This window comes from Lates calcarifer, unplaced genomic scaffold (genome assembly GCF_001640805.2).
Source record: "Lates calcarifer isolate ASB-BC8 unplaced genomic scaffold, TLL_Latcal_v3 _unitig_303_quiver_2490, whole genome shotgun sequence".
NCBI classification, from domain to species: domain Eukaryota; kingdom Metazoa; phylum Chordata; class Actinopteri; family Centropomidae; genus Lates; species Lates calcarifer.
Window position 1 is genome coordinate 1,044 of NW_026116446.1, and position 11,947 is coordinate 12,990.

The window sequence follows — 11,947 nt, forward strand, 5'->3', positions numbered from 1 at the left end:
ACAGAGGCCAAGCTGCATGCGTAAATTGCTTCATGATAATTTAAATACAGACTGACATAATTGCGGTTCTCATCACAACAGGCTGCCGTCTTTCCAGAGGATTTATATTCTGACACATGCACCCAAGGTGTTGGCATAATTATGACAGGGGATATTTGAAAAGTTAATGAAGCGCGCAACATTGATGCTGAATATGTGTTAACACTGTCTCTGCCAAGAGTGATGGGATACTGAGCTGAATGTTTGCCACGTCAGACTGTAATCAGGATTAATTTGATCTTTATACTCTTCACAGTAATGCAGAGCCTCTCAATTCTAACAAGGAAGGCAGCTGGGTCCATTCTGTTCAAATGAGCTCTCTTTGGAGAGGTGTGCAGGCCCTTTAATGATCAGCGCGAGTCTTGTAGGGACACCTGACCTCCTTATTTCACCACAGTACACCTAACCAAATGCTGCATCAATCGGTATGTTTACAGAGGAATGGAATTATAGGAGAGCTGTGCATTCAGAACAGTGTGTGGGCCCATTTTCCTCAGCCATCTTTGCAGTTGTTCCTGTGTCCAATTTAATTTGTAGAATCTTATATCTACTCCCAGTGGGCCGCTGGCAGGCTGTCACAGCTGAATAGCAATAGTAGAGGGAGAGGAGGATATAGGGAGGGAGAGCAGGTTAAGAGGCATAATGCAGAGAGAGAGGAATGGAGAGTAGAGCAAGAATGCAAGAGAAAAAATCACAAGAGGCAGAATAAATTCAGAGAAAGAGAAACAGAGAGTAGGAGTTGAGGAGCGGAATAAATGAATTTCATCTGGAGGGCATTAGTGTGAAGTGGCAGCTGTTGTCCAGCGCTTTCATGGCTGCCCTTGGAAGAGCTGACTGGTGGAGGTTGGCATAGGAAAAGTATGCCCATATTGCCACAGGCTGCCACAGGTTGATGTGTCAGATCATGCATGCGTATGCAGGACTTCTGTCCAGATCCCTTCAGGCACTGGCAAAAAGGAGCTTTCCAAAAAAAAAAAAAAAAAAAAATAAATACACAAAGATGGTACCAGTGCTGGAGTGGTGCATGTGGACTGCCCTTCCACTGACTTTAGCTTTGTAGAGTCATATTTGATGAATGTTGCTAAAGGCTTCAATGATAGTTTGGTTATAAGATGGAGTTGCATTACTTTTAAAGATGAGCTACCAGCTACGTTTGCCAGAAAATAATGTGGCACAATGTGGTTTTTAGTCTGGGGTCATCTCACAGAAAATTGTTTGTTTTGAAACTCACATCCAGTAAGTATCAGTCCTGGATTTTTTATTATGTACACCTGAGGCTTCTGGGACAGGGGTTTGCTGAAGTTACATCAGATGCATCACTGTAAAAAAAAAAAAAAGGCATTGTAAGTTATTAACTGTGTAACATTTTATCTAGTTAACAGGAAAACAGTCTTTTGAGATGTCTACAGTCTCCAAATCCTACACCTGCCACCTCCTTATATAATCTTAACTTTCATTTTTTAGAAACACTGCAGCAATACAACATGTACAATAAATGCATTCTCTCTGATATTTTTCATTTTATTTCCACACCTCCCTCACACATTCAGGGATGTGGCTGTATAAACACAGAAGCCTTAAGCGTTGCACACCAGGAGACAATGACTGCAGTGGCACACAAGCAGAAGCATTTACTCCAAATGCCACCGGCAAACTATATCTGCATTTTGACCTACTTTGAAAGCTTTATTTTACAATGGTTACCTGCTTGGTTGTCACAGGTTTTGCCCTGTTATGTGACAGGAAGAAAATACCCTTTGTTTCAAAATTACTAAAACCCTGACAATTCTTTGGTGATTGGAACATTTATTAACAGTGAAAACGCTGGTAGGTTTGCAACATAACCATGTGTGATTTAATTGTATTGTATAAAAGCAGCCAACATGATATAGGATGTGTTCCCAGAGGTCTATGCATGCAGTGTTTAACGGTTCATTTTTAATTACATTTTTACTTTTCAATTGTCTCCCTACTCTCTCCAGGAAATTATACTTTAACACCCCAGTGAATATCAACAGTATTTAGAACAGTTTGCAGTACACTCGTGTCACCAACAAGCTTTGACAGGGAAAAAAAGTGATGATTCCTGTCACAGTTTTAGAAACCTCCAAATATACAGAATTTTTGATAATTAAGCATGTGATAATTGAAAACTATTCAAATAATCAAGGAAATGGTGGAATTGCAATGCACAAACCTCTCATAAATGTAGCTAGATTTTGTGTAAGAGGTTAGTCTGTGTTTGTGCCTGCATGTTGTGGCCATCTATCTGAGACTTGGTACTGCCTCACCATGTTTCCTACGGACTTGATGTCCATTGAGCTTGAAGGTTCATTCTTGTCCTTGCAAACAACAGCCTGATTTTAAAAAAAAAAATCTCAACACAAGGTCCACTTATGTTATGTTTTCAGAGCATTCAGCCACATCCTGTGGCCTAACTGGTCATTTGATAACAGGTAGTTGTATATGTCTGTTTTTTTTCCTGTGGTTTTTTTACAGTGTTGTAAATCTTCAGTATCTTTGGTGTTATGATCATTAGCTATAAATGCACTCACTGTTGCTGTGAGTCTTGAAGCTTTCTTGGTTCATGAAACTAGCTGTGCTGTGTTAAAGGCAGCACATGAGAAAAAGATTTCTCACCTTTTCATTTAACATGACTCAGCACAGACTTTATGTGAAATATCTTTAAAGATGCACATTAGATACAAATGTGGCTTATCAAGCCTATTTTCAAAATCTTTTTTTAGACATAGACTTGTCAAAACCAAAATAATGTGTTCCTATCCCTTCCTTATGTGCAGTAACAGCAGCCTGCTTTGGTGGATCTGGTAATGAGGCAGAATATCCATTTCATCCCTGCTTCCCTCTGCTCTAACAGGCTCATCCCTGCCGTCCCAATCACCCCTAATGTCCTCGTCTCTGTAGTCTTCGTGATCACAGTTCTTTCGGGGCTACAAAGTAAACTATAGCGAGGCAGGGACAGATCACTGCAGTCTTCCCTTATCTCCCCCTCCCAAGCAGGCTAATTAATCTTGCTTAATTAAAACATGACGAGGCTCTATTTATTATGAGGAGAATGTTGATTTCTCATCGTCTTGCCAAACATGAGTTCCAAATCTCGATGACAGATCTTCTTCCGTATCGCTAGGGTAAGCCAATTAAGCAGAAGTGTGAGCCTGATGAAATTGCCTGTTAAAATTTTGGATCAATGCAATTGAATTTGGGAGCGAGCTAGTCCACCATTAAGTGAAAGAAGGTCCATTTTTGCTGCGGTTTATTAGCTGTGACCCCCCTCCCTCCCCCCTTCTAAAAAGGACTTGGTAGGAAAAAATCCTGGAACAAGTGTGTAATGAGGTGCGTTTTTGTTGTGGGCTAACTGCCTAAGACTGTTTTGGATGTGGTCTTTGTTGTTTGTTCGATGAATTAATAAGGAGCTGCTTGAACCCTGAGGTGTGCTGCTTTACATAGCCTTTGACAGAGCTGCTGGCTCATAGTCTGGGCTCTGGGTTCCTCGTGTGTGGCCTTCTCCATGGTGATCCCAGGAAACTAATTTTTGGTTGCACCCTGTCAGGCTTAATTATATTTCAGTGTTTTTGTTTTGTTTTTAAGTGTGACATTTTTTAATTGACTTGGATAAAGACGCCCTGGCCAAAACAGCGGTTTCTCTTTTCTACCTCTTTGTCAGTTTAGATTATCTGTTTGTCTTGAGCGATGTTTAAATCAAGAAAGCTTCTCAGAGAAGTGATATTTCTGATGTGCTGCTTTCTGGAAGCAACAAAAGCAATGCTGTCTTTTTTGGTCAGTCCAATCACTCACCATCATTGCAGTGAGTTACGGACTTACAGTTCAGTTGCTGAACTAACCTTGGGCATCTAATGATAAAAATAAAATTATTTTCTAACAAGCAACTCTCCATGGTTTTGTGTGTGATTATGTAAAGCTGTTTTTGGCTGCAGAAAGACATGTGATCAAAAACTGAAGCCTTTAAACAAGCGTAGCTGCTGCCTCTGACCTGAAATGATCACAGGAAGCTTCTTCCTTTTTTAGTTCACCATCATTCCTTCATGAATTTCAGAGGGTGCTCTGAGTTGGGAGCACTATCTTTGGCAGCAGCTTACAGCAAGATTTACTGTATCTTTTATTAGTGAGCTGGTTTTCGAATCACTGTTTATCAGCAAAGGCGACAGCGCAATTTAATTACACACAATGTTTACCTCACAGGAATCTAATGGGTGCTTTACAGGGAGGACTGGCTCCTCACAGTGAGCTCGATTAATAAACTAAAGAGTAGTTTCAGCAGATTTTTTGCACCACGGAGGAAATGTAGTTGAAATTTATGTTGTATTTAGTTAAGTCTTGAGAGCCAAGAAAGGCAAAATGTATAATCAAGCTTCTCATGCAGCACAAACTGCAACAGCTTGTCTTATTTCATTAGTTTAATAGTGTGAACGTGTTTGATTCTTTTTGAATTTATAGATCATCAAATAAGTCTAACAACGTTTAAAAACTCATGCGTGCAGAGTCAGACAGATGTGTACAGCAGCAGCAGGAGTGATTCTCTGCTGGGCAGAGCTTTAACAGCATTAAGGTGATTGCATGGCCAGCATGGCCAAGAGGACAGAAACCAGCCAGGGGTCAGAGTTGAGCTTCAAATGAGTTCCTTACAGCTGAGTAGGCAACACACTCAGCTGCAAACACTGCTCAGGTACAAATACACACTCCCCCCTACAAGATCTGAACCTGTCACAAACCAGAGCCACTGTTTTTTATACAGTGTATAGGGAATGTACATTAGGTTTAACTAGTCCAAAGGATGTGGTTGGTGAGCCACATGAATTATCTGAACTCCTTTGATTTTTCTGTTTTCTCTTTTGTGAAAATTATCTTTTTGGATTTGACATTTATGAATGAAAATAAGTGGAAATATGACAGTGTGGGAAACATTTTTGTGTTGTTTAAATGTATTTTTATGAAATTGAAAAACCAAATTTTTATTTTGGACTATAACTTACAGTATTTGCCCTTGATATTATCCCTTACAGTGGCTGTAAATATATTGTACCTCCTTATTGTGTGAGGTTATTTGAAAATATTTAAAAAAAAATAAGATATTAATAGAAAAAGAGATCTCTTGAAATTCACTGCAAACTGCTCTTGTCACAGGAATCTTAGCTTTTATCACCGAATATAATTTATTTATCATGTATCTCTTTTATTCCATGATACTTAGTTACTACAGTTAGTAGTGTAAAATCAAAAGAGTTCACTACTGACCTCATATGCAAAGATTAATTGTTTCAAAGAAGCATTGATCTTATTTTTCCTCCTCTCTCTCGTTTTTAATGACTGTAGGGCAGCAGATAGCGAAACTGGACAACCAGTTCAAGGTGATGTGTGCGGTCCTGCATCCCAGCAACTCAGATGTATTCCTGTGTGGAGGTTACAGTTCAGTGGTCAAGGCCTGGGACTCTCGCAGCTGCAAGGTCAAACCTATTAACCTCCTTACTGTAGATTTATCATTTTTATTGACTCTGGTTCACCGACTGCTGTTTGACCTCTATAAATCTAAGATGTGTAGGCTTTGAACACATGCTCCTCATCCATAGCTCCCCCCTACACACACTCAGTTACACACCAGTACAGACAAGGTAGTCCTTTCACTAAAAGGATCATACTGCCGCATGCATAGGAGTAACACTGCAGGTTATCTTGCTAATTATTCAAAGCAAATTTTAATTTCATTCGGGTCTCTGTAAATTGTTCCCATGAAGATGCAACCTAATGTTGCCATTAAGCTTAATGGACTTTTTATATGATAATCCTCTTCACTTCCTCAGAATCTGAATGCTCACATGTAATTTTTCTCCCCCTTGGCAAACTGAATCGTTTCCCTGCAGGATTTTAGATTTTATACAGCAGGGATTGCTTCTGCAGTAGGTGTCAATGTGAATTGCAGAGTGAGCACAGACCAGTTCTCAGCAAATAGGTTGTTAATGCAGTAGCGCCCTGGCTGCCTGTCAGTCTGAGCCCTGGGCTGCATGTTTCTTGCACAGGGGTGAAATTGCCCCACTAGATTAAAGAGAAAAAAAAAGGGCTGATACCAGCTCACACTCCCACAGGCACAACGTTAAACCATTAGTCTGAAGTCTCGCCAAAAGGACAAGGTTGAACTGGATGCGTTAAATTGCTTTACTGTGTTATGTCAAAACCCTAAATGTTACAAAGCAGAAGGAGAGCAGTTAAAGTTGCAGTTAGGGGTCAAAAGCTAAATGTTTTAATGTAGAGTGTAGGTGCTTGCTGCTCGCTCAGTAGCTCTAAAATTAAAACCTAATCTGATCAAACAGCCTGTGAAATCTGATCTGATAAAACTGGGCTAGTGAAGAAAGATGTAAATAAATAAACTGTTGTCTTAGAATGAGAGAATGGCACCACAGTCAAGAATCATGACTGACTGAACCTTACCATTTTGTTATCTTCTGATCATCTCTTCTCTTAACCTAAATACAGTTTTAAGATTTAAAATGTTTTGTGAAGTCCATGTAGGTTAACAATAACTATTGTTTTTCTTGCTGTTTTTTTTAATTGATTAACTTTTGTCATTTCATTTTAAAGCTTTCTTCTCTGGATCCTTGTCCATGATATACTTTTATCTACGCTGATCTGCACAAACATCTTTAGCCTCTGGTTTGAGGGCAGGAAATTGGAATATAAGCTGTTAGGAGCCAGGACCCATAGGTGGTGTGCTGTTGCCACACATAAAAGTTTTATTGTTCCGAAATAGTGCTGTTTTATGAATTAACTGCTGCTGGGGCAGTGATTCAGAGATCTGTAACCAGAGTAAGGCTTATCATCTCCACAATAGTCGTTACACTGACAACCTACCACATGTAGTGGTCCGTTAGCACGAAATGTATGTCAGACTTACAAAAATTCAGTGCTTTAAAAGCATCCATGGATGGCTTCTACACTAATTCCACTTAGATTAAATTGCACTAAATGTACTAGAACTTTGTATATACCAGTATAACTACTTGATATTTTTCACACAGTAACACTTCCCACCACATCCTAGATTCAACAGAAGTTCTTCTTTTTTACTTTGAATTTTTAAAGAGCTTGATGCTAATTTCTGTGTGTGTGTGGTGTGTGTGTGTGTGTGTGTGCGCACACTTCCAGATGGTGAAGTGTACAAAGCAGGGATCCAGCAGACCTTGGATATCCTGTTTCTGAGAGGTGGTGTCGGACTTTATAACAAGCTCTGACTGTGTGAGCAGAGACTCTGCAGACCGCACCCTCATCGCCTGGGACTATCAGACCAAGCCAAGGTCTCCAACCAGATCTACCACGTAAGGAAATCTGTGTGTGGATAAGAAAGAACCAGCCCCCGAATCTAATATAGTGCTGATTGGCACAATATGTTAAATAATCACCTAAAAAGGCTTAAAGGCACTTTGAATTTTAACAGGCAAATCACATTTCTCATTTAAGGTACACTCCTGAAAATGTTTCACATCAGGAGGTTCACAGAGCTTGGTAATGAGGCATGTGGAACTGGAATATTTTGACAGTTACATAGTGCTGGAGGAAGTGTGCACTCCACTGAGTGCCACCTATTTTAAAAATGTGTTTTTAATAACTTTTGTGCTTTTTGTTGAATAAATTTCTCATCTCTGAATCAGTGTTTCTGCAGTTGAATTAAATTGAATTATACATGCTGTAGAAGGTCTCAGGAGACCTGGAAATTCTCCCCACTACTTAGAATATTAATGAATAGAATGGACAAAATAACAGAAACTTCATACAGTATCATACAGTACAGTCCATTACAACAGAGATGACCATAGCAGACTGATTGCATTGAACCTCAGAACATAAGGCTTTTTCAAATTAATTGACTACTTAACATGCAGCTGACTTCATGGTTAGTAACGGCAAGAAAAGGTCAAATAACGAATTAATTTCCCCCTCTGGATTATTCCCTCTTCTCATTTGGCCCCCCCAGGAGCGGTACACGTGCCCGAGCCTGGCTCTTCCACCCACTGGAGGAGTCCTTTGTGGCCCAGACCAATGGGAACTACATGGCAGTGTTCTCCTCCCAGCCAGCCTATAGAATGAACAAGAGGCGGCGATACGAAGGACACAAGGTCAAGTAAGGACTGTTGCCTCTGGGGTGGGGTGGGTGTGGGGGTGGGGGTTCAGTCTGGCCTGATCAATACAGAAAGCACTGCAGTCAGATGTACACACACACACATAAACACTACTAACTTCTACACAAAACTGTGTAAGGGCAGAATGAACGTACACACACAGATGAAATACTCGTCATAACCTACACACAACTTGTAGATCCATAGCCTGCAGTGTTTCCTCTCTAGCACCCTCCCCCAAAACAAACACAATAAGTACAATACAATATTTCCGCTGAGGAAGACAAACAGAGTGGAATATGGTTGCAGATTATAAACATCACTGAAAACATGTCGAGCTGCTGTTGTGGTGTCTGGATTGTTGATTCAAGAAATATAAACAACTGGACAGGAAACAAATTGGTAGCTCACTCTCCATGTCCAGTTATTTTTTCCATTGTTGGTGACCCAGAAAGAAAAACACAGCATTACAAATAAAAAAAAAACATTTTTGAACCTCATGTTTTCTTTATTTTATGCTACTTTGAAGAAACCAGTTCAAACAGTATACATGTTTTTGTAGCCAGTGTACCTCACCAGCTTTACTGTGATTATAAATACTTTATTTGTGCCTAAAACATCTATTCAGTTGTCTTATGATGATGAAAGATCTTTTAAAGGATATGATCAGATGATTTTTTCAAGTCTGTCTCATATGTTCATTTGTACATGAGAGAGTTACTGGCCCTTGTAATCATCTCTGTTCTCTACGCTGGCCATGCAGAGATCCTTTCCTCCTGTGAATCCAGTGGAATAGATGGGGAACAATATCTAACATCTGTTCTCCATCTCTCTCAAATATGCATTCTAATGTTCAGTCAGAGCTAGTTTGAAGCTTCAGCTGTCTGAGTTAATAAAAAATTTAAAAATAATTGAAGTGAAGATCTTCACAAATTAGTCCTCTAATTGGCAGATTTTTTCCTTGTTGAGAGATAGTTAACACCATCCTACTTTCCCACTGTTTTAGTCTACAAGCTACACGCAGCCACTCACATTACAGTACTGTTGCATTTTTAACCACTGCAAAAGAGGGCATTTTTTTTCTATATCAAACATAATTTGTTTTTTTTTTTACCTTTTATATACAGGAGGGGGTTGACAAAATAGACAAAATCTTTTATCACAAAATATGTCATTTTGAAATTATTGATATATACTGTATACATTATACAGAGAGGTGTTTCTGTTGTTAGCCTACCCTAATTGGTATAAATGGGATGGACAAAATAACACCTGTTAGTATAATGCAGTATAGTTCAACAGTACCACAAACTACATCCTCCAAAATGACCATATTAAGGTGAATTAACGCCTCTCTGAAGCAGTTTCAACACAAACAGAACATATATATGCATCATGAAGGCAGGATTTATTTCAGGGCTGTTGGTTTTAGTTTTAGCTTGGTGTATCTAATAACTGGCAACTGAGTGTATATCAAGTGATAATGTTTTACTTCCCAACAAGGGTTGTATTCCACAGTTCTAAGCATTGAACTGGTAAACTTCTGATCACATGAACATTGCTTCTTCACTTGATTACAACACACTTCTTATACTGTCACTTTATCATTCTGCCAAAGCTAAAGTGGCTCTTGGTTGAAGGTTAATGCAGCATGACTATTATTATATATATATCTTTTTTTGTCCTAGGTGGAGGGGTATGCAGTGCAGTGTGAGTTTTCTCTGGATGGAACTATCCTAGCCTCAGGGAGCGCCACCGGCTCTGCTCACTTCTATGACTATCACAATGCTCGGACGCTGCACACTCTTCACGCCCACAGCCAGCCCTGTCTGTGTGTGTCTCAGCATCCCGTCCTGCCTGCAACCGTGGCCACCTGTGACTGGGCTGGTGAGATCAAGATCTGGAATTGAGGACTGTGAAAGAGCAAGCAAATATGGAGTGAAAAAAGTTGCAAGATGAACTGTAGCAAGTTTGCCAAGAGAAAACGATATTAAACTGCAAACTCATGTGCACATCCATCTTATCCCCCATAATCTCTTGGCATAAGATGATAAGAACTTCTGTCTACTGCTTTTATAACTGCTTTGCTTTCATATTATTCTAAAAGCCACCCACATTTTCATTTCCATTTATATGAACTCGTGCAAGAACAATCATTATTGTGTAAATCTTAATGTAAGTATGTTAGTCATATTTGGCCCTTCTTGCACTGAAATCGGAGAAAGTTGCACTGTGTGAGATCAAAGGAAGTTTCTTTACAGTTCAAAGAGTGAACCATTGTTATGAGTTTTATCTAAAGTAGTAGGCGGTGAGAAAACACTGTAGTGGCACACTCTACATGGTAGGTGCTATAACAGGCACTCAAAATGCCTGCAGTTTGCGTTTTGTACAGTTGCTCATACGCATCATAATCATAATACTATGATGATTGTCTTATATTTTGTACCTTGTTTTAAGCCAGATGAGTTGGAAGTTACACCCAGTATCAGTAAAGTCTGTTCTTTATTCTTTCAGATTAAAACCATGGTCTTTTTCTTAAGTCTTTCTGAGTCCTAAAGTGTAACACAACCTTATTGATACACGTGTTGCTCTCTTCTAGTGCTTTAAACAATATTGTGTCTGTAGCCTGGCCTTCTACAGTTAACCTCTGTTATCAGAGAGGTAATCCTATGTTGGATGCATCACTTCTACTAGAGGAGTGGATGAAGTCCAGATCATCTCCATCATTGTCCAGAGACAATCAATAAAGACACAGATGGTGCAAAGCCATTGCCAGATGAGTCAGCTGAGAATCCAGAGCCAGAGGACATCACTGAGATGTTACACAATTAACAAGGTAAATGGACTGTATTAATAAGTGTAGCCTCTAGCCAGTATGTGAGCTTATAATTGGATACATTTCTTCTGTGTACTGTTTACAGTTATGGATGTAAATGATGAGGATTCGGGCCGGCGCTACGTGACTTGCGTGTGTTGTCATTGGCCGCGACCTTTGGGGAGGAGCGCAAGGAGGCGGAGAAACGAGATCGGGAGACAGATTAAATCCAGCGTTTGAACAGTTTCTTCGGTTTGTCAGTACTCTGAGAAAACCTAATTATCGAAGAAGCCTGGATGCTAAAACAAGCTATGAAGCCGCCTTTTTGTCGAACAGGACTGAGGCTGGACGCTGAACTCACCTGCGGCGCGAAGGTAAGGTTTAGGAGCGAGCTAGCTAGCGTCTAGCGTTAGCGGCTACCGTTAGCATTTACATTAGCAACTAGCGTTAGCATTTGCGTTAGCTGTGAGCGTTAGCATTAGCCTTCTCTTTTACCGTTTTTATCGCGTGGGTAAGAATGTGTTTGTGTTTCCGTGACTGACGCATCCCTGACATGAATTGTGGACCGCCAACGTGGCTGGGTAAAAACAGAACAAGCTCTTGCTAGTCTGTTTAAATTCCTGTTGTACTTACCTGAAGGCACTTTACCGACATTTTACGTCTCTTTGTGTTCCATCCTGATCATTTTAACTCAGTGTATAGCGGCCTGTCACGTCGTTGTCATCGTTTTGTGTCTATTTGTGGTCATTTTGTATTCTATTGCATCTGTACCTGGCTGCTTTACACCTTGATGTTAGCGTTAGCATCAGCATTTTTGAGGCGAGGCGTCACCCTTCGACTAAAACTTTATATAGCTTTTAATCACTAAGACGTTAACAGTGTAATGACTTTGATGAGTTTTAAGTCAATATGATTAAATCTAGATTCTTTCAAATGCAGTGTCCAA

General features: G+C 39.9%; 1 protein-coding gene across 1 annotated transcript; it reads left to right on the forward strand.

The window, feature by feature from the left end:
• Positions 1 to 5,391: 5,391 nt before the first annotated feature.
• LOC108894118 (WD repeat-containing protein 25-like) lies at positions 5,392 to 10,725 on the forward strand (the record flags this gene model as incomplete). The annotated part of the gene is given in 8 exon segments (XM_051068203.1): positions 5,392 to 5,522; positions 6,775 to 6,784; positions 7,225 to 7,277; positions 7,279 to 7,354; positions 7,357 to 7,385; positions 8,042 to 8,071; positions 8,073 to 8,183; positions 9,875 to 10,725. Coding segments are annotated over 8 exon segments (662 nt in total), but the record flags the coding sequence as incomplete, so codon positions are not given.
• Between the last annotated feature and the right edge of the window lie 1,222 nt (positions 10,726 to 11,947).